General features: G+C 32.2%; 1 protein-coding gene across 2 annotated transcripts in view; it reads left to right on the forward strand.

Moving 5' to 3' along the window:
• The window catches only part of Nrt (Neurotactin), a 41,813-nt gene that overhangs the window by 5,416 nt on the left and 9,487 nt on the right, over positions 1-26,910 (forward strand). The window contains exons 1-2 of one of the 2 annotated variants that reach the window (XM_071890453.1): positions 5,517-5,693; positions 15,048-15,365. In XM_071890453.1, coding sequence (XP_071746554.1) covers positions 15,072-15,365 — 294 coding nt within the window. In that variant the 5' untranslated portion in view covers positions 5,517-5,693; positions 15,048-15,071. Of the gene's footprint in view, positions 1-5,516; positions 5,694-15,047; positions 15,366-26,910 lie in introns of those variants that run through there. The other variant, XM_040718136.2, reaches the window with a different exon arrangement.

Genomic DNA, 26,910 nt, shown 5'->3' on the forward strand with positions numbered 1-26,910 from the left:
TTTCCTTGGTCACCTTTGTTGCGTGTATTTTTGTGTTTGCGAAAGGAATGCAGTGGGGTGCTACGTTTTTAATTTTGTATAAGGACTAATTTCTGATTCAGATATATACAAAAAAAGGTTTTTTATGAGTTTTTTATCAGCTGCTCCCTTTTAATCCATGCAAAGCAAGTAAACACGTCCATTTTTCATTATTTTTTATGTTTATTGAGTTTTTCTGTAGGGGGAAGCGATATAAATCTGCTCCCTCTCATAATTATCCGCCATTGTTGTCTCCTAGGATCATTATTGTTTGTTTGTTTGTTTTCAAGTGGTATATAATCTAATGAGACCCGTACCCATCTACATTTTTCCTCTTGATCATTATATGTATGTAAACTCATGGTTCGAGTAGGTTCTACGTCCATGTTAGTAAAAATATTTTCCATGACACTACGAAATAAAATTTGTTCGAAAGTAATGGTCGATTATGCCTTTTTAACGTTTTGTGCTACCTCTCAAAATTTAGCAGCCTGTTACTGTGGCTATATATAGTCTTCGTACCAAGTTTGATTACAATCGATCTGTAACTTGTCCCGTTATCCGGGTGACTAACGAACGAACAAACAGGAGCAAAAACATAGCCTCTGTTCAACTTCCTTGCGGGGGTAATTATATCTATCAAAATTGAGTTGTGATTACAATTGTATTCTTCGACAAATTATCGTCCATTAGAAGATTAACTTTAACCCTTAAAAGGCGCTGCTAATGTACCTCGAAATAGCAAAAATTCACCGTCAGACTGAATGAGTTAGAAATTAATACACACATTCTTGAGTATCTCAACTCATCACAGAAGTTTGAATAAAAACCTATAATTGACGGAAGCGCGTCTATAAAATATAGGGGTTTGTGAGTATAGGATTTAAAAAAGAAATGGTTAAGATTGTTTTGTGTTGACATATTACATATGCTGCTAAAACCTTCATTTTTTTGAAGGAAGGTTTGAAAACCTTTAAGTGTCTACTAGTTTGTTCAATAAATTTGACATTTCATGTGTTAAATAATTACATAAAAACAGTCTACTTCCGTCCGCTATCTCTCCCAGTAGAATATTGTATCAATGGTTAATAAATAGATAAAAAATGTATGAGAGAGTTTGGTGGAAATTCTATACACAAAACAAAAGAATCGATTTGAATGACAGAAGAATTGGTTCAATAGAGGATGAGCGTTGTTTAACTTATATGTATTAGTTTTTTTAACAAACCATCAGAAAGAGGCGCTACCTTGCTGTAAAATAATATAACTCCCTAAATGATAATATTATATAATAAAAATTATAAGTTTGTGTTACTCACATAGAGGGCGCTTGAAAAATTCAATTTCCGTCCACAAGCTGTCAATCCACCTAGCGAATAAATATTTTTTAGTTTGTTTCTTTCCAAATAAAAAATGAATTTATATCTTAAATTAACATTTATCAAGTAGAAACACATCACAAAATCAACTTAATGGATTTCACTATAAAATAAAATCCCAGGACTCAATACTTTTAGAATTTGACGGAAAATGCCGAAAAAAACTTTGCTCCTGAGCTAAAACACAAGTTTGGGCGTTCTAACGGAACTTTTTTGAACAAAAAACAGTTCGTTTTTCGATTATATACCGCAAGATTAGTTATAAATCTGAGTTCAGGCCATGGTCAATTTCAACGGCTATACTGTATTTGTAAAATGTTCTAATTTTCTTTCTTAAACATAACTTCGAGTGTATTTGTTTTTAAAGAATATATATAAATGACAACGTCAGAGTACTTCAACGTACTTCATGGTTGAGAACCGTTGGATTAATTCATTTTCGCTCAGTTTTTATGGGAAAATAGAAATAAACACAATTGCATTATCACTTCTCGACGCTCCTTCCGGAACGAACAGGGATTACAGTTCCTGGGTTATACTGTATTTTCTCCTACCGGGGCATGGGGCATTTGAACTCATGGTAAGAGGTAAACTAAGAAACTCTTGCCATAATAAGGATTTAAAAAAAAGGATTCGGCTATTCAAACTGGTATTGATTTGCTGGAGGAGAAGTAAAGTGTGTACAGTTCAAAACATAGGCAAAACACTTTGAAGGACTGCCTAGTTGAGTAGCCTTGGTTTACATGATTATAGCTTTGGGGTTTCACGGATGTATACAGAATGGAAATTTGACTTTGAGATGTAACAATTAGTAAAGCCTGACATCGTGACTGGATTCTGAAATTGATATCAATTTAATTCTATTATGATATAAAATGAATCGCATTTCTCAATTTTTTTTAAAATTGTCTTAGGCCTAATTATCTTCTTTTTAAAGAAGGACATGAATATTTTATATACAGATAAATTAGGCATTAGAGCATTAAAATTACAATTTCATTTTAGGAAATGATGCTGTGATTAATTTGACGTTCAATCAATTGATGTCTATTACAAAAGAGGTACATTACAATTAATAGGTACTTTTATAATGGAATGAATCCTTTCAAAATTATAATTTCCCTTAGTTTGACCATATTAAAGAAAGCTCTAAAACTCTACCGGGTGGAAACTTGAAACTTACACATTGGCATCATATTGATTTGGGAGAGGAGGAAATTAGAACTGTCTGTAATTGTATATGTACTCATGCATCTCAAGCACCTGTTGCATTTTGATTTTTTTAAATCGGACAAAACATATATCGCAACAAGGTCAATGCTTGGGTCATCAACTCTTCTTTGTGCGGATCATACTCCAACCAAAGTGACCAGGATGACAGGAATGACCTGTAAGACCATCTACAATGTTAAAAAGAGGCTAAACAGAACGAAACTTAAGGGAGGAAGGAGAGCTCCGGAAAAAAGCCAATCATTAATGCAGATGCCCACAAAGACGCCACTGATCTCGGTCCCGAAGGTTTATAGGCTCACGTCAGCCATGTACAATGTACATCTATGTTTTCAACGTCAAAATGCTCCTCCGGATCCAGGAAAATATCCCCGACATCAAATGTCGTCTTTCAGCTTTTTTATTTCCAATTGTGAAAGTTTCATGTTTTCACCCATTATATTTCACATATTTAGAGTCACGTACAAACAAATATTATATCAAAAGAAATTTTTATAATATGTATAAAAAATAATGCTCAAATCTCCCCTCACTTCCGTCTTTTTGTGTCGCTATGCTCACATTTATATAATATATGTTCAAACCGATACGTTAGACTAGTTATAAGGTTTATTTTTTCTTCGAAATGTTGGGGAGGATCTAGTTCAAAAAAGTTGTTATTGATAAAAAATGTAGGTATGTTTAAAGTTTGATACTTATTGATCAATCTTTAGAGATTGTAGAGGGGGCTTGGAAGTTCTAAATTTAACGATTTTACGAAAAAAATAGGAGTCATCTTACCTAAAAAATAGTCTACATAAGTCAAAATTGAGCATTTTATTATAGTGGATAATTTTTCGACATGTAAACAATCTTTCAAAAGTTATCATATCCCCTAAAAAGATTATTTTTTATTCAATAGAGGCATATAAAGTATTATTGTATCACGTATAGCGCGCATATTCTTAAACCTTTATTGTTGTACAGTCAAAATATAACATTTTATCAAGAATGAATAAACAGTCTTTATACATAAAGAGTTTTAATATAATTTTCTCTACAAATCTTTGTTAATAAATAAATAATAAAATAATGCTGTACCGCGTATAGTGCACACCTTTTTTTAACATTCAAAAATGCTTTTCAAAAAAGTGTGGAACTTATGTTATCTATATTGATAAAGCAAAGTTTATCTTTTGTATGCTTGAATGAAAATAAGGCACTTTTTTGTTACATAACAATGTAGTCCTAGTAATGCAATCTTGACGGCGTTTTGCATCTAGCATTGAGCGTATATACAGAGTGCTCACTGATGTATATCATATATATTTTTTTTATTAAAAAAATAACAATATGGCCATATTAATGAAATGTTGCTGGCGTTTTACATGGTAACCCTGACAATTTGAGGAATGTTTTGGAGGAGATCAGCTGTGACAAGGGAGAAGGGGGCGAGGAAATTAACAAGGACATTGGCAATAATTATGCCAATGTCGATCTCCAGTTCTACTCGGTCACCAACAAGGACATACAATTGTAATTCTGCAACAAATCCATAGGGTTACACTTTATCTTTTATGAGAACACAACAATGTTTTATCAAGTTTTGAGTATAACTGAATCTATTTAGAAAAGGATGTTTGTTCCTTTCTCAGGAATTACAACTGCTAAGGAAAAGAAAATCCATTCTTTAAACTTCCAATTCAAAAAAAAAAAAAAACACAGGTCCTTTTTAAAATTCACAAAATTTACATCACTACATATAATACAAGAAACTTGTAAACAAATACTCAAGCACGCCCACTACAAATGGGATAGATGATTTGAGAAATTACTAGAATCACATATCATAAGTTCATAAAGGGCATTTCTCGACCATGGGTCATATTTTTAGAAAAAAAAAAGTACTTGATAGTTTAAAAATGTCAAACATAAACTTATATAAAAAAAATAAAACCTGTGAAATTCATAAATCACAGTTTTTATGAGATTATTTAATGTCAATATCAAGGCCATCAAGGCCTCTTTCTTAGGTATTGGTATACATTTATTCTTGGAAAGTTAAATGGGTGTTCTTTCCATAAAGATATGACAAGCAGTCGACAAATAGCCATATGAACCTGCGGCTAGTATATCAATCAACAGTAAAGAAAATGCGCGCTATACGCAATACAGCAATTATTCATATGTCATTTTTGTATAAGGAATAATCCTTTTAGGGAAGAACTCTATATATAAACACTTTTAAAAGATTTTTTTATTTATTTAACAATTTTCCATTATAATTAAATCCATTAAATTGACTTACATTGACTATTTTATAGGTAAGAACTCTATTTTATTCATAAAATTTGTGAAATGTACAACTTGAAAGACGACCCTGTTCAGCCTGCTCAAAACATTGATCAATATGGAGAAAACTACATATTTATTCATTTTTTATCAAAAGGAATATTTTTAGACTAGACCCCCCCCCCTCCCCCAATATTTCAGAAAAATAATCTAATATACATATATTCTATACCATCCTAGTTTGTCTGGGTATAATGGTAAGACGGACTCCCCTATTTTATGCTCTTCTCAATGTGTCTGAGTAAGTAACTCAATGGAAAATTGAATTGGAGTTTGTTTTATTTTTTTCATTATATATATAGTTGTATACAATGCAACATAGGAATAATAATAAATTCAAATAACAGAAAGTCCCAAATTTATTTTGGTATTTACATTTATATATATGTAGAGTGTATAGAACATGAATCCATTGTTTATTTAAACTCTTCATGAAAGGTAAAGAGGAGTAGAAGGAAAAAAAAAATGGTTGTTCCCTCCCCTCCCCCCACTTTCCTTCGTGTTTCTACCCCCCTTCCCTCTTTTGGCTATGAAAAAGTAATATTTGAAAGCATAGTTATTGTTTCTCTTCGTTAGAGAGTTTTAGTCTTATTTATTTTTATAGCTTGTTTTTATTTTTATTATTATTTATGGGAAATGAGGATGTTTCAAATTGGTACCTATTTATGATTCTTGTGCTTTTATTTTGTCTCTCACGTTAAACAAACGTCTTCAATCTCATGGATTTGTACTAAGGTATGAAAACAAAAGAAAACCTTTTTTTTTTTCCTAAATAGATTCTATTATATTTAAAACCTGATTGAACATTAGTTATATTTATAAGTTCTTGTTGGACTCGGAGTAGAATTGGGGATCAATATCGGAGTAATAGTAAAGATACTAAAAATAAATGCATTTTTTTAAGCTATAAAAAGTGTTTAAAAAGTTTTTTTTTTTAATTATCCTATTGAAAAAAAAAAGAGAAAAAATTTCAAATAATTTAATGATTATTTTTTTTTTACATTTTCAGAAAGAAAAGATCAAAAAATTTCTTATGTTTATTCTTTATTTTTGCTTCATAGCCTAGATTTAGAAAAAAACTTTATTAAATATTTTTTATAGATTGGAATAGTGTCTATCATTGTTAAAATATGTAAAATAATGATTAATGCTGTATTTTAATCTTTATTGACGAAATAAATAACTTTTTTTCCTTTCAAACTCTGAAATATATGTGCCACCTATAAATGGCATTGTAAGTGAATAAAATTTTCTTTTTTTAACTAGCTGTAATCGAAATGGGGAAAAAGTTGAAAAACAAACCGCTCTACTGCACATGTCTGGAATAATAATCTAGCTGTAAATAATTTTTTTAGTTTTTCGTAAAATTAGATGCTTTTGGGGAGTTTAATAATTCTGAAAAATATTTGCACAAAAAAGTATCATTGGATATATTGGGGGGGATTTTCATCCATGCTCATATTTTAAAAGAATAGGGAATACATATATATTTGGTTGTAAATTCCTTGCATTTTTTAGCGTGTGTTTTTTTTTTGGGAACCTGAATAGTGTTTTTTTTTTCCTCTCTTGCTCTCATAATTGAGGAGATAATATCCAAGTATTGAGTAACTACGTGTGAGTGCGCTCATAAAAGATGCATAGTAACTCTAAGGATTTGTTCGGGAGTTATTTTATACATTAATAAATCAAAGTTTTGTCAGTTCATAAAAAAAAGTTGAACAATTAGTTTAAAAAAAACTAGAATAAACTTTGAGTTTATATAAAAATAAATGCTTATATTTTTGAGCTAGCTACACTCTTGTCCTTGTATGGTCCCTGTAAGTGCATGAGAATTGGCTTTAATGGCGTTTTTGTTTTAAATTTTCAATATTGATATTTTGAAAACACTACTCTGTAGTCTTTAGATAGCAAGTTTTGTTTAAAAGGACCTTGTTAGAAACGTATTCGACTGTATTACAAACGATAATGGTCTAAAAAGTTTCCGACCTCAACATGGAGATGACAAAACACGTAAATAAAAGCTAGTTACATCTATCTAGTATCTGTTGAGAGTGGCTTACCAAAGTTTCAGCCATTTTGGACGCTTCAGTTGTTATCTAACAGTCGTTTGAGTAAATTTATGTGAGTGTTTTAGTGAAAATGGAGGAAATCGAGTATCGCTCTTTTGGTACAGTTTAGATTAAATAAATCCGAGTTTTGGCGGAGATGAATTACTGTAGATGAAACTTGGAAGCACCATTATTGTATGCCCGAAACAAGGATTACAAAAATTTTTGTCAGATGAATAGGCAATCATCTTTTGCAGAGAAAAACCAACAAGCCTGGATAAGTTTGTAGAGTTACAATTTGTCTTGTATCTTTGTTAGTTTGGAAACTTTTCAGACCACCCTTGTATATTTAATAGTGTGAGCTAAATGGACTTGATGTGTAGAGTTATAATTAGATTTAATAGGATGATAAATACTATTAACTCTAGAGTATAATGAATGCAAATGATGAAGAAGACAAGTCTTAAGAATATTAATTGCCTTCATACCCTCGAGAAGTCTTGGTTTAATGTTCATTCAACGTTGTCGTTTTTTTCTCCCTGAGGTCTAATTAACTCGTTGTATGTTTATAAAAATTACCCCCTTCTATTAGTAGAAAAGCAGTTGCATCATTAGTGAGTTAATTTAGTAGGAAAAAATGTTTTTCTACATTCTTAACTCCACTTACGTATGTGTGAGTAGTTGTACTCGGTATTACTCCGTGTCATTTGTTAAACTATAACACAAATGTGTTCAACGCCTTCGTTACCCAACTTCATTGTATAGTTAACAGTCTTGCCTGGTGAATTTAAGCCAAATCAGCTAAAAATATAATAGTTTTAAGAGCAAAGGGCCTCATATATTAAATGGTTTATGCTTGAGGGGTTGTTTAATTTCTTTAGGGGTCCATAACATATCATTTTTCACATTTTCAAAAATAGTTTTAAAAAGTCCATAGCTATCACAAAAAATTCCAAAAATCCAAAGCTATTCACAAAAAAAAAAAAAAATCAATAGCTTTTTACAATTAAATAAATTTTTCAAAAACCAATAGCTATTTGCAAAAAATTTAATTTTTGAAAAAAATTTATAACATTCAATTTTTTGGGAACAAAATTCGAAAATCCACAGCTATTCACATAAATTGAATTTTAAAAAAAATGATAAATGCACAACTGTACACAAAAAATTAATTTTTTGGAAAAAAATTTCAAAAATGCACAACTGTGGACAAAAAATTGATTTTTGGGAAAAAAAAATATCATACATTAAATTTAAAATATCAATTTTTGGGTAAAAAAATTCATAAATTAAATTTAAAATATGAAATTTTGGGAGAAAAAATTAACCCCTATTTTTACCTTAAAAAGCAAAAATTCCTTCATTTTTTATGGGGGAGGGGGCTACAACCCCTTGCAGACACTCCTCATCTCTTCAAAATTTAAGAATAAGGATAATATTTTGCAGAGAATACACAGCCCAACTGAGATTCCTAACTACAAATAACTTAATTATACCCATTTGTCATTTTGAATTACAAGAACTGTCTAGTACATTCTTAAAAACACAAGCTTATTATAACAATACAATACACTTAGATGTTGACTCTGACATATTTATCTTGTCAATTAAAATGAAAAATCGAGTCTCTCATGAAAGTGACAATTCAATTATGCATTTAGATAATTCGGTAGACATTCACATACTTCATGCCTTGTTTACTTAGATACGACTACCTAAATACTTGAAACTCATAAAACTGTTTGATGTGTGTCCGCATGTTTTGTAGTATAATTTTGATGGATAATTATTAATAATATTGATTTGAAAGACCGTAGAATTGTCAGCAACATACTATTTTTCTTTTCCCAATACAAATCCGATATGATTTGACATCAATCAAATCCTGCTGACGTGTGCTTCTGTTGTTGGTTTCCTATCCGTTTGTAGTTACTCTTGATTCATACTCCTAAAAAAAAAACGATGAAATGAGAAATCTTATTATGTTTATATAATATCTAATGATATTTTTCTCCTTTGATGCTTTTGATCACGTGGCTCTTTCATCAGTGAAACATTGTTCATGGATTGTTCTGTTTAGATCACATGGGATGATGATGAAAGAGAGAGAAAAAAAAATTAATGAGGCTCTATGTGTACTCAAAAAGGATTATGAGGAATACTTTATGAATCAATATATTCACAAATGGATTTACTGTAATTATTATTAACTCATTATTTCTGTTTTCTCCAAGCCTCAACTTTCAAAAGGAAAATGTAATAAAAACGTAAAGTTTTGTCATGTTAAAGTATTTTCTGGGGTGTGCAAATGTATTAATATTAGTCTTGTGTTCGCTCTGGATATCCTTGATTGGTTTGTGACTGTTATAATTTTTGACAGACTGAATTATAAGACAACGAGACTGGAGTGTCCAGTTTCTAGAGGTTTTCATCAAGAATGAGTGGACCAAGCTCGAGTCTGACTCAAGATCTGTAAAGGGTTTAGGCCTCGTATTGAGGCAATTATTAGAGCTGAGGGCTCATATATTGAATAAACCAGGTACTATTTTCATATGATTTTGCTAAATGAATGCCCTCACAAATGCTCTAGTTTAAATTTTACTCTTGAAAAATCGAAAATAATAAAATGTGTACCACTAGATAAAATCAATCCCGTATAATCTTTTTAATATAAAAAATCAGAATTTCATATGACTATTTTCCGGTCCATCATTTATATTTATCTAAAAAAAAAACAACGATAAATTGTCTCAAAATTGATATTTTAAATATATATTTTATTTCTTAAAGAATAAAAAAGACTTTATACCTGTAGGGAATAATATTTTATTCAAATGATAAGCACTGATTTTTGAATTAAATCAAAGTTCTACATCATATGTTCTACGAAGGGTGAAATAAATATTTCTGCCCTAATAAAGAAAATGCGAATATTAATCATCAAAATGGTTTAATTGTTTTTCAAAGTATTCTCCAGCATGATTTATACACTTTTGCATGCGCTCAAACCAATTGTCGATGCTCTTTTTTACACTCCAATTGAGCCACCTCCAAAACATGGTTTTTAAACACTTCAACAGCATCTTTTGGCGACGAAAATCATGGACCACTCATTTTTTTCTTGATGTGCGGGAATAAAAAGTAGTCATTGGATACCAAATCAGGGCTGTACGGCAGATGACCCATCAATTCGAAATTTTGGCCGGTCAAAAAGGCGCTGGTTTGAGCCGATGTATGAGAGCTCGCATTGTCATGGTGAACAATGATTCGTCTTCTCTTGTTCGTTTTTCGAATTTCTTCGAAGACTTCAGGGATCAAATTGTGAAGTACCACTCCGAATTTGCTTCAAGTTCTTCTTCCACGAACAACTTTCGTTGGATTTGGCTCGTCTTCGAAGACCCACACGGTCGATTGTTGTTTTGTTTCGGACTTATACGCATAGCTCCAAGATTTGTCACCTCTGACGATCTTTTAAACGTCTTTTGAAGTACCGTGATCGTATTTTTTTAACATTTCTTTGCACCAATCGACAGGAGCCTTCTTTTGAACGATTGTCAAATTGTCCAACAAGAACAAACCTTTTTTACGGCGAGGTGTACATGCAATATTGAATATTTGCTGGTGGAAGAAATGCCCAAGGATGCCTCTATCTCACGGTATGCCACATGACGATCTTGCATTATCACTTCACGCACGACATCAATGTTCTCTGGCACAACATCCTTTTTTGGACCACCTTCACGAATTCATCTTTGAGCGAGCGTCGGCTACGATTGAATTCATTAAACCAGTTTGTCACCGTACTATAGGATGGTGCTTTATCGCCATACAAAGATTTAAGTTCATCAATTCACTCTTCTCGTGATAATCCGCGTCGAAAGTTGTGAAAACTGATCGCACGAAAATGTTCACGACTTAATTCCATTTTTTTGCCAAATTAATTTTTTCAAGTCATAAACAACACAAATGATGGTCGTACGTCCAAACTTTTGTACGATTATGCTACAAAAATGTCAAACTTACCAAAGGAAATGTCAAATTGATCCTGGCAACACTTACTGTAGCCTAGGCCAGAAGTACATATAGCAGCCTACGTAAAAATCTTTAAAAAGGGCTCAATTTGTACAATTATATATTCTATTTTGATCGATTAAGGACAAGAAAAGTGGAATATATTTGAGAAAAATATTTTCCATTGTAATAGTTAATTTTTATTTACAATATGAAAATACGATTACATAACGATGTAATAACATATTTTTTATACATATTAATGTCTGATAAATAATAAAACCAGGCAATATAGAGAGGTTTATGTCCTTTTATTTAATGGTCCCATTTTAACATCCAATACTTGACTATTTTCCTTAATAATACATAAAAAGGGGTTTCATTGTTATAAAACTAAGTTGTTTAGGCTCCAAATGACCGGCATCAACAATGATGGCGTAACGGGAAAATGATATATTTCTTAGGTCAAACATCTATGCAGTTCTAAAATATACTAAAAATGACTGTATGCAGTACAGTCATTCTGGAGCTTATTTTACAACAATTTGATTTTTTTTTTTTTTTCTGAAAGCTAAAAAAAGATGTAGTATATTTTGCTTGCAGCTGTTTTCATTAATTTTTTTTAAGCTGACTCACATAATTGTACGATTTAAAGCAGCGGACTCTACGTATTATATATGAACTCAAAACAGTTATTACATAAGATATGTATAAAATTATATTAATTTATATCAATCAAGGCACTTGGTTCATAATTTGTGTCATTTGATACTCAGTGATTGATAAGATTATCAATTCAGTGTATATAATAATTAATAACTATTCTCTAAATAATAATTACAGCTGGTGACAAGGGAAATACAGAAGATTAGCTACCATATGTTTTTGTTTTTTTTAAATTTCTCCTTTCTCTTTTGACAGTCAAGAGTCGATAAAAAAGCTAGTGGTAAGCCCGGAGTCTCCTCCTTATGTTAAAGTTAAATTAAAAAATTAGAGTTTATTATCATGTCGCGAATACAACTCAGGCGAAAGATGGCTACCTTGCTTACCGTCCAAATGCCCCCAAAAACAGTTATTGTAGTTCAAAGACAACCGTCCAAGGTTGTGTCCCGTTCAGGTTCAGCAGTTCCTGTCTCGGTTCTTTCAATTCAACAGTTTCGGTTCAGCTTTATTGGTCTCGGTTCCGGTCTTCCGTCTCGATTCTTTTTATATGGGCTCCGTTTGGTAACAAGCACTAAAAACGAGGGGTGTCACTAGAAAATTTAGGCACAGGAAATGATATTAGATACAAATAGGACCGCAGCTACCTTAAACGCAGAGTACGTAGTGCCCCAAGTTCCAGCAGGGGCACCAAAAACACGGGGTCAAGAACTGAAACCGCTAGATCAATAAAAGGAGAGCCTTGCAACCGTCAAGTGTGTCAATGAGTATTTGAATAAGAGTAAGAATCTCAGATAAGCCCTGAGCTGTGGGTGACCAAGAAAATTGACTCCTGAGGCTGTAGTCAAAGTCTTTAAAGAGCAGTCGGATCTTTTCATGATGGAAACGACCATGGGGTCAATGTCTTGATGTTCACCCTGTCAAGGTGCATCAAAGAGGCTTATGGTGTCTCAAAAAAGTATCACCCTTGACAGCAGAGATTGGGAAAAAGTGAACTATTATTGAGTCCCAATTTTTAGTGCACCCTTAACCTCTCCAAACCCCAAATTTAGATACCCTGGATTATAGTATCTGTTGTGAAGTAAAATACTAGTCCCCCCACACTGAAAGCTGTTCTGACTGCCTACGGCAGTCATACTCAAGATTAATCATCCTCACTATTGCTATTATAAGATATATTAATACAATTGTTTTGGATATGACATGTAGCTATGCAAAATGATGCCCCATTGTTATTTAATTTCTTCATTTTAGTCTCAAAAGTTTTGCACGACTCGTTACAAACATATAAACAAATAAACTTTGTTTGATTAATATAGATGTTCTCCTATCTAAATGATGTTTAGTTAAGATATCGTGGGCATTTTCGGGAGTAGCTTTAAAGCACTTATCCTCTCCTCCATCACTCAATCCCACTTAATGGCCCATCATGATATGAGTCTCACAATGTACACACACAAATAGAGTTGTTGTTCTCATTCATCTTCATGAGAGTGACAGTTGCTCTTCTTCTTGGACCCCGCTTCCTAGATGAAATATATATATATATATCTCACATATTATTAAATGTAGATCCTTCCTCTCCAAAGTCCACATGGGTCAAAATGACTTTTTAATTGAATTGATGACAAACGGACTTGATTACAAGTAGAAAAAGAGCGTTAATTCGTACATAAACAATAACATACTTCATCGTTAGGGAGCCATTTTCTTTTTTAACAAGTGTAAAAATAGGGAATACAAATGGTTGTGTTTCTGTAATACATAAACATCTATAGGTCTAATCGACCATTCAATAATGGAAAAAAAGTAATTTATTTGTTTTTTTGTTTACGATTGTAGTATAACAAAATCCCTATAGAACGAATAAACAAATGAGATTAGGAATCGGAGCAGTGGGGGGGCAAACCTGAATTGTATTATCAACTTCATTTTATGGGACATTCACTAACAACGTGCCAAATTAGGAGCAAAGCCTAAAACCACAACTCTCCTCGTGAGGGAGAGGGAAGGGATTAATTTTAAACCATTAAACTCTTAATAACATACTATGATGGCATAAATGACGTCATAGCGAACAGGGGAGACACATTTAAAAAAAAATGATGGGTACAAACAAGGTTTATAGAAATACATACAAGGTTATGCCATCATGTCATGGGGCTTGCCAGAATTTTCAATTTGATGTACCGTACGGACTTCTGGGCAAGGTAGGCATATTTTGACGTCATAGAGTATAACAAATATATTCTTTGACGTCACTATAAAAAAGCTTGGTGGAAGTCAAACATCAGTCGGAAAAGTGTTATGCTTGTGTTTCAATTAACCTTGGGTAAATTATATAAGTAATGATCAAAATCATTGTGTATTTTGAGCAAATTAAAAAAGAAACCAAAAATCAACATGATAATCTTGACAATTTGAAACAGTTTTTGGAGGAGAGCAGCTTAACTGTCATGACGTTGATAAAGGAGAAGGACATAAGGAAGGAAATTGGGGAGAATTACTCAGATGTCGATCCTAAAATTTTACTCTGAGTCCAACAAGGACTTACAATTATATCTCCGCAACAAATCCTCAAAGTTACTCTCCCCGTCTTTTTTGAACATACACGAATCCAGGTTTTGAATCTATTTAGAAAAGGAAGTTCACTACTCAGGAGTTAAATAATAATGACAATATGTAGTTGAGGAAAAGAAAATTCATTCTTCAGATTACCAATTCCAAAAAAGTATACCAGCCAAAAAATGCACACGATTCACATAATTATGAGGAGGAGTAATGTATTGAACCATGTATGCAAGTCTCCAGGGAGGGAGGTAGTAATTTTTTTGTTAAAAACCACGTGGTTTATGGTTGACCCCTACTTTTTTTACCATTTAAACAGGATATTTCTTAACTAAAATGGCAAATTTAGTTTAGTTTCCAAGATACAAAGAACTTTTTAGAGTTAAATTGCTTTGGAAAGAGACTAAATTTGAACGAGTAACCTAATTTTTCTTATTTTTTTATATATCTATAAAAGTTCTGCAATAGTGTGGCGGGGGGGGGCTATGGCTCCTTGGCCTCTATGGTTCTGGTGCCCCTCACCGCTATTGTTGTCACCATACTAATATTTTCTACCCTTTTTCAGAACCTAAAATTGTATCGGTATTTACAATACTTTTTCGGAAAAAAAATGTAAAACAAAAAAGTAATTAGACCCTTAAGTCACTTACAAACTTACTGGAGCGTCAGCAGTATTTCTTTCTATTTGGAGTGACATGGAGGTAATCCCCCTCCCCCACCCAATACTATACACTGACCTATACTATATACACATGCACCACTAATAATTATCAAAGACTACATTTATGTATTTTCATTCCAGATAAATTCCATGAATTAAAACAAAATGTCCGAGGATCTATTAACTCCACAAAGCGATGTCATTCTCTCTGCTAAAAGTGAAGACAAATTGGAAATCGAGAAGGAAGAGCTCCTTCTAGAAAAGATTAAGGAACGAGAGTCCAAAGAGAATTTGGTGGATGGAGAAGTTGACGTGTCCTCCGTCGTTTCTCCTCCTTCGGATAACAAGGACTCTACACCAGAAGAAAATACTGGGGAGTTGTCAAAGAAAAAGTTTAAAATCCCCAATGTACAAATCAAAACCCCCAAAGTCCCCGGATTCCTCAAACCAAACAAAAAGGTAATCATTCATTTGAATCGTGAGAGGGATGGGAGTTTCTAAGGATGGATTTAGATTGTTTAGATATTGTGCAGTATCTTATCTTAATATTCTTTTAATATGGTTTAATTTCATATTTTATATTATGTGTCTTTATATATATATATATATATATATTGCACGTTGTAGATAAGAAAGAAGTGAGGAAGCACAACCCCCTATCCCAAGCTTTTTATGTAAGGAGTTTATCGATCCCTTTTTTATTCCTCCCTCTTTTTGACTCTCTGTTCAGCTAGTTCTTTCTTTTCCTTTTCACGAAGCTTTTTTCTTCTTTTTATCATTCTCCCTTTTTTTCTCCCCCCCAAAAAAAAAAAAAATTCTTTACTTTTATAGTTCTTCACTTTCTTTTATACCGGGTTTCAATCACGCTATACACCTATTACTAGTAGGGGAGACCATGCGTGGTTGTAACTAAACGGGACGGTTCGTATATTAATAGGTAGTCAGGACAAGGTCTTGAAGAGAGTTATTGGAGAGTGAATAGTACTGATTAGATGGGCAGGGTCTACCATCAACAGGCCTAGGGCAAAGATAAATGTGTGGAACCCTTTCTTTAAATATGAATTTTGGCATACAAACCCCAATACCATTCTCCTTTAAAGTCAGCCATTAGGGATCTATCAATATTATGTAAATCTTATTTTATATTGATCTACTATAATGTAATGTGTGACCCATCGAATGGTGAACGAATTTTCTCAAACTCAAATTTATTAAGTAAGTTTAAAAGTATTAAGAGAATGAGACTTTATTTTGCTTCATAGAAACAATAAAATATCAGAGTGACCACCCTTGGTCTCAACCATAGCATCGATCCTAGGCCTTACAGGTGTTCTTCATCTATCCAACATGTCAGCCCACTTTTTCTCCACGATAACCTTTAGTGCATCCATATTCACAAGAGAAGTGGCAAATCAGATCCCATAGTCAAGAGGATGACAGTCTTGTGAGGATGAAGGCCACATTGACCAAGACCAGAAAATTTCAATGTTGTCTTCACATCACTTTTTAGTTTATTTGGCCTTTTTGACCTGACAAAGCTCTTGATGTCGTCTTTCAGCTTTTTAATATTAATAATGAGATCCTTGGAGCATGGAACGATGTGGTAGATCTCGTTATAACTCATTCACACACCAATAAAGCGCTGACACACGATTTTTTTGGCCTCCCTCTCAGTTGTCCTTTGTCTTATAAGAAAATATGTTGTACAATAGTTTATTGTTTTCATTGCTCTACCAGTTGATATTACGGACTAAGATCGGTAGATTATGTAGTAAGCCAATGAAAACCTTTCCAAAGTTTTATTTCCGCTTCGCTGAGACGCGGTATATGGGAATTAAATCATTTAACATCAAGAAAAGTCTTGTTATTTATTCTTCAAAAAATATTATTTAGTCTATTTTTTAAACTCTAATTCGTTATTTTTGCAATTGTCCGTCCCTGGCTACGGGAACAGTTACGGCATTGTAAGTGACGCAAAATTATACCAAAGCAAATATAATTTTGTCTCTTCCAAGGTCCTCCCTATTGTTTGGTTATTTTCTGAGTGTTTTGGGTTTATGAAAATGGATTATATTCTAAATCGATGAATAGTATTCACTCCACACTAATAAACAGGATTACCTTTATGGTTTAATATAATGAGAGACAACATGATCTATTCTGTCCCTGTTAGAAAGAGGAGCCCCTTTCTTAACCTCTTCTATTGTATAAACATTAAAAAACATTTATTATTCCTCCGAGCCCTCCTGTGGATAAATTCATTATCGAGTTATGACGCTAATTATTATTCTAAGGCTTTAAATACTTTTATCTCCACGTTCTATGTAGGTAGTCTGCTTATTTTCTTAAGGAGTAACTTTATGTACACAATCCTTTGATACAGATGTCAAGATGACTTTCTCTTTTTTTCTTCTATCAACCCTTGAAAGAAACCCCTCTGAGTTTTGTATCTTCTTCAATAGGGTTTATATATGTATATGTGTTGATTTACATAGAAACCATCTGAGAAGCAGAGTTCAGATGAGGAAAAACCAATTGGTGTGGCTATTAGTAACTGCAAAGCCTTTATTGCTCAACAGCTCACAGAAGATAGGGTGGTTGACGGAAGAAGTCTAAAGACTATCTTAATATCAGCTGTAGATAGATGCACCGTTATTAAGTCTCTGGGTAGGGTTCATAAGAAAATATTCTATTATTGAATCTATTGAAATGAAGTGATGTGTGAAAGAAAGAAAAAAAATTATCCCAAAGTTTCGTGTTTCATACGTCTTATCAATCAAATTCAAATACAGTCAGTGGGCCGGAAGAACTGACGTTGCAGGCCTAATCTGTCTCGCGAGCCGTAGTTTGGTGACCCCTCGCATTGACAATAACTTGTCGAAGAATACAAATGTAATCTACAGTCAATTTTGAGAAAAATCATTTCAGCTTGCTTTTGTGCACTATAGAAGGGTGTTCTGTTTTTTTTTTGTTTTTTTTTTTTATGAAAAATAATGTTTTCACCATTTCACACTTCAAAGGCTCTTCAGATCTCTCAAGCCATATAAAATTTGACGGACATTTTTTGTCCAAAATTGGGTAATTTCAAATTGATTGAGAGGTCTCAATTTTGAAAATATGATGCTCCATTTTTCCATATGACTTCACTCAGATCTCAACTTTATGATGTTTATTTTTCGTTCAAACCTATCAAATAACAAAAATTATAATCAACATTTTGTATTATTACTGGTATTATTATTATTATTTATCCATATGGTAATCAAAACAGTCCCTATATAACGGTCAGATTCGACAATTTCCATTTTCGATAATTGGCCTTTCAGTGCGTGGCGCATCTTTAAAATCAAAATAACCGGAAAAGAATCGAAGAAACCAAAATTGCATATAATTGGCTGTTACAGTATCAGGACCATAAACCGATTGCACTTATAAAACGCGAGATATACATTACTAAAGTCATCTATTTCAAAAATAAACATAAAGTACCAGTTATGATAATGCAAGGCGTTACCACACTACGCCAGAAAGTATTTGCAAGTGGGAAGGCCAGATTATATAATGATGACGCCATCGGGGGTGCTCGCAGGCTGTTTATATATATATATATATCTATACTAAATTTGAGAGAAAAAACTAATTTTAAATTTTTTAGAGTAATTCGAACTAATAATCTTTTTTTTTATAAAATTTTGAATAATTCAAATTGGATTTTTTGAGTCTATTCCACTTAAAAAAAGTGGAAGGGACTATAGAGTCTATATTTCTGGGGCCTCTGCCTCACTAATATCAAATTTCAAATGATTTTGTCAACTTCTTTTCTGCCAATTTGTGTACTGGACGTTGATTGAATTCATCAATTCAAATAGCTCTTGCTAAGTTTTAAAAAATCTATTTTCAATTATTGAATAATTATTTTATATTTCATTGGCTAACCGCTACGAATTGATTTCGGCTTTCTTTCCGTCTTTTTGGATGAGAGGTTGCGATATACAATAAAGGTAACAAAGGGAGGGAGGGAAAATTCATTTTCTTTCTTTATCTATGTTTTCACATGTTTATTTAGTTGGAAAATGATCGAGTGACTTTTTGCTCTTAAGATAAATCTACAACTTACTTCACTTTTTATGTTTTTCGGGCATGAACATGTTCGATTTTATGCCTCATTAAGTAAAGAACCAAGTAAAAGTTATAATCTATACATTGTATATTTATGTACGTAGGTATGTTTATTTTTTTATATTATTGACTCGCTTGTCCCTATTTTTTGGCAACCAAGAAAGCAATAGAAAGGAAAACTAGGTCATATTGTCTGTTTATAAAGTAAGATATCTGGACTTGCACACTCTTCAGTTTGAACTCCAAATTAATCACAATTTAATACCATTGGAACTAAGACGTGGGCTGAAAACCCGATATATTTCTATTTATTCGTTAATCGTTTATGTACCAAATCTCACATCTACGTTATATTTTATAGACATTTCTGTGCCAATTATAGACTTATTATTCAAATTTATGGGATCCGTTTAGAAGGTCAAGAAGATGGAGTATATTTTATAATCTTTATTTAATTAAAAAAAAGCTATATCCATTTCTCATTTTTTAACTGTGACGATCAATTTTGGCTACTTTAAATGCAATTTGCGGCTATCAAAGAGTTAATAAGAATAATTTGTTAATAGAAGCCAAAGATAATTAGTCGAAGAATACAAATATAGTCTACACTCAATTTTGAATAAAAAATCATTCTAGCTTGCTTGTTTGTTGAGACTGATTCATAATCACGTTTTTCTTCCATTAAAATCACTTTTTTTTAAACGGTCATCTTCATAGCTGAACATAATACTATCCACCGGTATGTTAAAAAAAAGAAACCGAAAATTCATGTGGTTACCCTGAACAATTTGAAGAATAATTGGTATGAGAGAATCTTAGCTGTCATGACGTTTCATTAAATTATCTTTGAGTAGCTATGATGTGAAGGAAATTATCACAAATCCCACACTGTATCTAGCAATGATTCAGGTAGGAATGACTCATATGTATATCCTCAATTCTACTCCGAGTCCAAGATGGACTCTCCGTCATTCACATTTGTGGTTACACTTTATAGTTTATTTGTGCGAGGGTGGTCTGAAAAGGTTTTGATCTCAGCGTCAAGTTGTGCAACATTCGCAAATAAAAGCTAATTATCTCTATCTAGCATATGTTGAAAATTATATGTAGATTTACGTTTTGACGCAATTACTCAAAAATTCCAAATATACAATCTCATCCAAGCCATGATTACTAGTAGTCTATACTAATACTAACTATTTAAGCATTGAAAAAGAAAATTCGACCTCCCCCTTTGTATCCTGAACTCAAGAGTGTGTATATTTGGAAACAATATTGATGAAAAGAACGCATAATATAACAATTTGTAATTCATTTCAATGACTAGTTGTTAAAGTCTAGACACTGTATGTAGCATATATAAGTGGTAGCAGATGGTTGACAGAGTCGAAATTTAAGAATAAATCCGTGTTTCTAATGTGGTTTATTCAATTAGAAATTAATTGAAATGGGTGAGAGTTATAATAATATATTATTATGTATTCAACGTCACAGATGCTGACATTATAATTAATTGTAATTTTCGTTAAAACTTGACTGGAGATAAATAAATCGAAGAGGACATTCAAAATCTCGTGGTAAATAAAAGAGAGGGTTAAATAAGGCCTAAAATCACGTAGACTTGAATAATATGCCAAGATGACATAAATGACGTCATAGGGAACAAGGAACCAAAAGAAAAAGGATCGACCTTTTTCGTTTAAGAAATTGAAAAAAAACAAAAAACATTTGTTTTCTTTAAAAAATTGTCATGGAATGACAATTATCTCAAAAAGACAGGAAGAAGGAAGGCCTTTGAAAAAGTAACTTGACCCTCAAAATTTAATGGCCCTTTACAGTGACCATAGACAAGGGACTTACAAGTTTTCGGGGGGCTCAGCTCCAAAAGTTATCAACATCGTTATAGAATCACTTATATAAGTATGTTTTCTTTTAGAAAATGCATTATTTAATTACAATATTGGTCGTTCTAATTAACATATATTAATTTCCATTCTGATTTATTAAAACTAAATGGTTATTATGTAATTATAACCTTATAATGTGCAGTAGAATACTTATATTTGAGTTATTTTTATTAAAATAGGAAGGCTGTGCCCGGCTCAGGTTCAGCAGTTATATCAGTCCCGGGCTCGGTTCTTTCATTTCAACGGTTTTGGTCTCGGTACAGATTTATCGGTCTTTATTTCGGTCTTCTGTCTCAATTCTTTTTAGATGGGCTCAGTTTAGTAACAATTACTTAAAACAAGGGCGTCGCTGGAAGAATTGGGCCAAAGAAATGATATTAGATACAAATAGAGTGCGTAATGCCCCAAGTTCCAGCTGGGGCCCTGAAAACTAAGGTTGCTTATGACAATGGTTTTCAAAGTGGGGCCGTGAGGGAGGCTAGAAAGATGGAGAATTAAGGATTGCTTTCAGTCTGCACATACATAGTACAAATGTTTCGTATGAAGGAGGTCTTAGCTAAAAATTTGTTAGTATAAGAGGGCCTGAGGATAGTAAAGTTTTGGAAACCCTGGCTTAAGAAATATTATTAGTAGCAGACCTAGATCCATACCTCTTTTATTTACAATGTTTGGTGCCTAAAATCACTTTTCCAGATCCATTAGAAGCGCTGCTGTCGTAAAAAATCATTGGAAAACTCCGGAATTGTACAAAAAAAAACCCTCAGAAAATTGACTTATTGATTAAAGATAACTTATTTTTTATAATATATATATATTATTTTCGTTATATATTCTAAATAGGAACAAAACACAAGAACTGAGAACGATAAGCAATACATTGCGGTCTCGGTTCGACTTTGTCAGTTCCGGTGCTAGTGGCTCAAGAACTGGAATTGCTAGACCGATAAAAGCACAGCCTTGTAAAATAGTAAAAAAATTACAACATTAATATATCGATCATTCATGGATTATTCAATAATTTCATTATCCTCCTCCAAAGAATCGTAAATCCTTCATAAAAAATTATTCATCTCATTTTTTTGGATTGCAACTTGTACAATTTGCTTATACAATTTGCAACTTGTAGCCTCCCCCCATGGGCTATCGACGTCATTGACCATAAATGATCTTTGTACCAGCTTCCTTTCAACTTCGTTGACTGAAGTAATAACAAAAATGTGGGCTTTAGTAAAGTCAAGTGTGTAATACTTAAATCCAACACTTGAATTAACAATAATATTATATGTAATCATGAATTTGAGACGAGATAATTAATTACTCTATTTTTGGGGAAAGTAACTCAAGTGAGAAAATATGTTATTTCTCTCAGAGAGTCCATTATATTTAATGTATTAAATTATTATTTCTTTTCATGATTTATTCGTTGTATTTATATAATATCTTTTTCCACCTTATTATATATTGCTACATATATTTCATTAAATGAATGGTAGAAGCATTTTGGAGACGATTTATCATTGGTAGGGGAGACCGGGTACGGTTCGAACTATCCCTTGTTCTTGAACAGCTAATGCCACATAACTCAGAGTACAATTTTTATAAATAAGTAAAATTTTAAAATCAGTTTTGTCAATTCTTCTTCGAGATATTGGATAAAAACTGATTTTGAGGGGTAAAAGTGGTTTTTTAAAGCATCCAATATTTACAGGGTGGGGATTTTAAATCCAGAATTTTTTTAGGATAACGTATATTACAATTTATTTCACAAATTTATTCGGCAATTCACAAATAATGAGGTTCATAGTGAAGTCAATCACTCAAACCAATCACATTCAGCTTCGCCCACCGACTCCAAACTGATCCTTGATGACAAACTCCTTCTCCGTGTTGGCCACTGCCTCAAAAATGGATACCCCAAAGATTCAACAGTGCAGGATTTGTGATTATTTCCTTCCTCTCACAGCTGCTTGCAGCTGATTTCCTCCCAAAAAATTTCAAATTGTCAGGGAGACCATGTTAATTTTATTTTTACATGCCGGGGAAACATACTTTATGCGTAGAGATGGGTGTATTTTGTAAGTTCGCGAGGAGAAGGCTGGAGCAAGAGTTATGGTATTACTGAATTAAGACCTATGTTAATATCTCTTATATTATTTTGGGGGATAAAAGAAATTTCTGCTTTAAAGAGGAGAATATTCTACATTTAAAATAGCATTAGTGACGAGAAAATATTATAATTATATTTAAATTCATAAGATATATTTATTTTACTATACATTTTAAAATCAATTTGCATCAAAGATAGGCGAGAATTCTTCTTCTAGAGGGCGATGTTCACACACCCACAATTGATTAAATAAGGGACTGAAAAGGAAAATTACTTTTTTTTTGAACTATTTTCTCAGTAGGCTTTTTCCGAGAACCGAGGTTGGGGAGTAGTGGCCTCCTTTAGGGGTTCTAAGCTCGAGACCTTGGGAGATTCCTTTTTAATACACTATTATTTTACTTAGCTCTAGACGAGGGTAACTTGAAGGCATCATAGTTTAGTACAGAGGGACCATAAAAATACTGCTCTAAGGTTATCGGTGACTTTTTTACTTGACTTGTTTACAAGGGTTTGAATATTTTGAAGTGAGGTTTAGTATTAGAGATAGAGTATATGGTTCCACTTTTTTTTTTTTTTTTGTAAACAGGGTTAAGAGAGCACTCCCATCAACCGTTTTTCCTTTTCTAATCGCTTTACTTAGTTTTTTTGTTTTACACAATTTCGCATAACTATGAAAGAGAACATGCAACAACCGTTTTTCTTTTTGTACTTTTTAAACTTGTTTTTTTCATTACAAAAATGGCATCCTTAATAGTAAGAGATTCCCATTAGATACATCAACATTCTTAACTGGATCGGAAAAAGTAGATTTCTTAGCCCTACCTCGTTTCAAAAACTTTGCCGTATCGACTATGTCAAACAAGTTTGGGGTAATTGAGCACTAAACACAAAGTTTTGCAGCTGTCTCCCCTACTGTAGAATTGTCGGAGAGCTGTGAAATAGAAAGCAAAACTTATAGTACACAAAAAAACATTGTTTTAATTAATTTCTCTTGTCCATTTACACAAATATGGTAAAAATTGTAATTATTAGATTATATTACCTTAATGAATCCTTAATGTTATTAAAACACGTAGAGGGAAGAACTTGAATTAATTAAACTTTCCCCCTTATTATGTCGTCTTTACATGGAGAATGGGTTTTGAAAGACTGGGGTGTAAAGTCATTAAGTTTTCTCTACATATAAGAGTCCGTTATTAACTTTAGTCAAAAAGAATCCTTTTTATTGCATTCCATTGTCATGAGTCATATGAACTTATTATCATCAATGGAATTTAGACCATATGCTATTTATACTCGTATAATACATAGAATGGGAGGATTTTTTTTTTTTGTAGAATTGTTTTATTTTTATAGAGTGACAGCTTATGAGATACAAGACAGTTTCTTATTATTTTGTGAGAGACGCTCATACTTATTTTAGTCGATAATTTTATTTAGAGTTGTATCAGTTCTATAATCCCTGTTAAGTAGTCCTGTGTTGATCCCATTCCTTCTTAGTCTTTTTTCATATATCCGTCCGATCTGTTTTATCATTCAACGATCCAAAGGAACGATTAGTCGATCATTAAGGCCTATGTAGAGCTAGATACTTTCGCCTTAAAATATTTTTTTCTAGAACATTCTGCTTTAAACCCTTAATGGATTGATCTATTTTTCTAATAGCCTTGATTTCTTAGAGACAGCATATCAGCTGTCGATAATTCAAATATTGAGAGGGGGGGAAGGGGTGCCCGCAGTATTATATTTTGAAGAGGGCTTGGTTTCCGAAAAAAAATTCAAAAATTAATTTTTTAGAACAAAAAAACTCAAAAATCAAATTTCATATATTAAAAAATCTAAAGTCCATAGCTATTATTAAAAAAAAAAAAAAAATTTAAAATTCAAAAATCCACAGTTGTTCACAAAAAATTATATTTAGTAGAGGCCTTGGTTTTTGGAATTTTTTCGAAAAAAATCCAAAAATAATAATTTAAAATTAATTTTTTTTGGAAAAAAAAATTCAAAAATCAAATTTCATATACTAAAATTTTTGGAAAAAAATTCAAAAAAATCATATCTATTATCAAAAAAAAAAAATTTTTTTTTAATCAAAATTTTTGGAAAAAAAAAACTAAAAATCCTTAGCTGTTCTCAAAAAATTAATTTTTTGAAACAAAATCATAATATTTAATTTTTAGAGAAAAATTTCAAAAATCCATAGCTATTCTCAAAAAATTAAATTTTTGGAAAAAAAATATAAATATTTGATTTTTTCGAAGAAAAATTTCAAAAATCGATAGATAATACCAGAAAATATAATATTTTTAAATAATTCTATAACATTTTTGGAAAAAAAATTCAAATATTAAATTTTCTAGTAATAAGAAAATATTCCTAAGTTTGGGGGGCTACAACCCCTCCAGCCCACCCCTTACAGACGCTGCTGGAGTCATCAATCATCATCAAGCTGCTGCGAAAGAAAAATCATGACGAAATTGAAAAATCATGCATCTTGGATCAATCAATGTATAGATCGTCTAAAAGGGCTGAATCTATTAATCCCTTTCGTTCATCCCCGTTGAAGTCATCATGATCATGGATTCACATCGATTCAACAGTCCCTGAAATTTATGATTCGTAGCCCGACCTAATCTCTATCAACTTGACATATAAAGGGCTCATTATTTTCATATCAATTTCAAAGGAAGAAGTGGCAAGGTGTTAAATCACAAGATGTTGGAGGCTTGAGCAACAGTTACAGTGAATGAACTGCGCTATCGATTGGCGCCACGTACCACACAAGTAACAAAACTATCACACTTTTACGGGAAAAGGTTCCGGACCGTGTTATCTCTCGAAGAGATGATCACAATTTTTTCAAAATTTTTTCAAAAATCCATAGTTACTCTGCTGCATAATTTGCTCATCCACAGCGTTATCTCGCTAACACAAAAATACCCATTGTATTTTGTTGTCAACTGTCGATTCCCTCTTTTCCCTTGATTCGTCATGGCTATTTCATAATGTATTCTTTTTGACAAATAAACAAAGTAATATGTTATTCTATAATTATGCTCCGTTTCCAAAAGAACAGGAATACAATTTATTGTTGATCCCTCGTCGTTTATATAATAGATATTTTGGCCATTTTATTATTTCTATGAATTTTTTTTAGCTATTTCTTCATAGAAATAATATAATATCTAATCATAATAATGTTATAATAGAGTATTGAATAAAATAACTATGTAGATTTTAATAATATGTAATTTATTTTAAAAATGGTGAAGAAATAATATGACAGGTATAGTCTACGAGTATATAAGATATAAATAGCGGGTGGTATCATTGACTTATTTGGCTAACTACCAGATAATTTCGGGTCTTTTTTCTGTTTCTTTTTGGAGGAAAGGTTGCGCGATATAATAAAGATAAATACGTGCTACATTCTATCTGATATTATTTCAAATTAAAATGTCAAAATCCATGGGATGAGACTGAGCTGACAGGGACTATTAATTATGGGGAATTTGTTGGAATGATAAACTACTCCGTTACCCTCTCCCTGATTCGAGCTTCTATACGCATTGTGTGTGTATATTACATTACATAAATTCGTGTACACAATGAAACCCACCACACAATGAAATAAACTACATTTATTAATTGTTTTCCGTGTCACCCATAGATGCATATATATGTATACACATTTTTTCGTTTCAAATGGGTAGAAAGGGAACGATTATTATTTTCATTTTTTGTTCCTCCCCATTCTATTCTTCTGTGTTTGTATTCAATCAATAGTCCTGTTTCCTTCTAGGCTCTAGTGCATACGTAGTCGCTAACGTGACAATTAGTTAATAAATAAATTTCTTGTTCCCCATCTAAA

This window comes from Lepeophtheirus salmonis, chromosome 8, assembly GCF_016086655.4.
Source record: "Lepeophtheirus salmonis chromosome 8, UVic_Lsal_1.4, whole genome shotgun sequence".
Classification (NCBI taxonomy): Eukaryota; Metazoa; Arthropoda; class Copepoda; order Siphonostomatoida; family Caligidae; genus Lepeophtheirus; species Lepeophtheirus salmonis.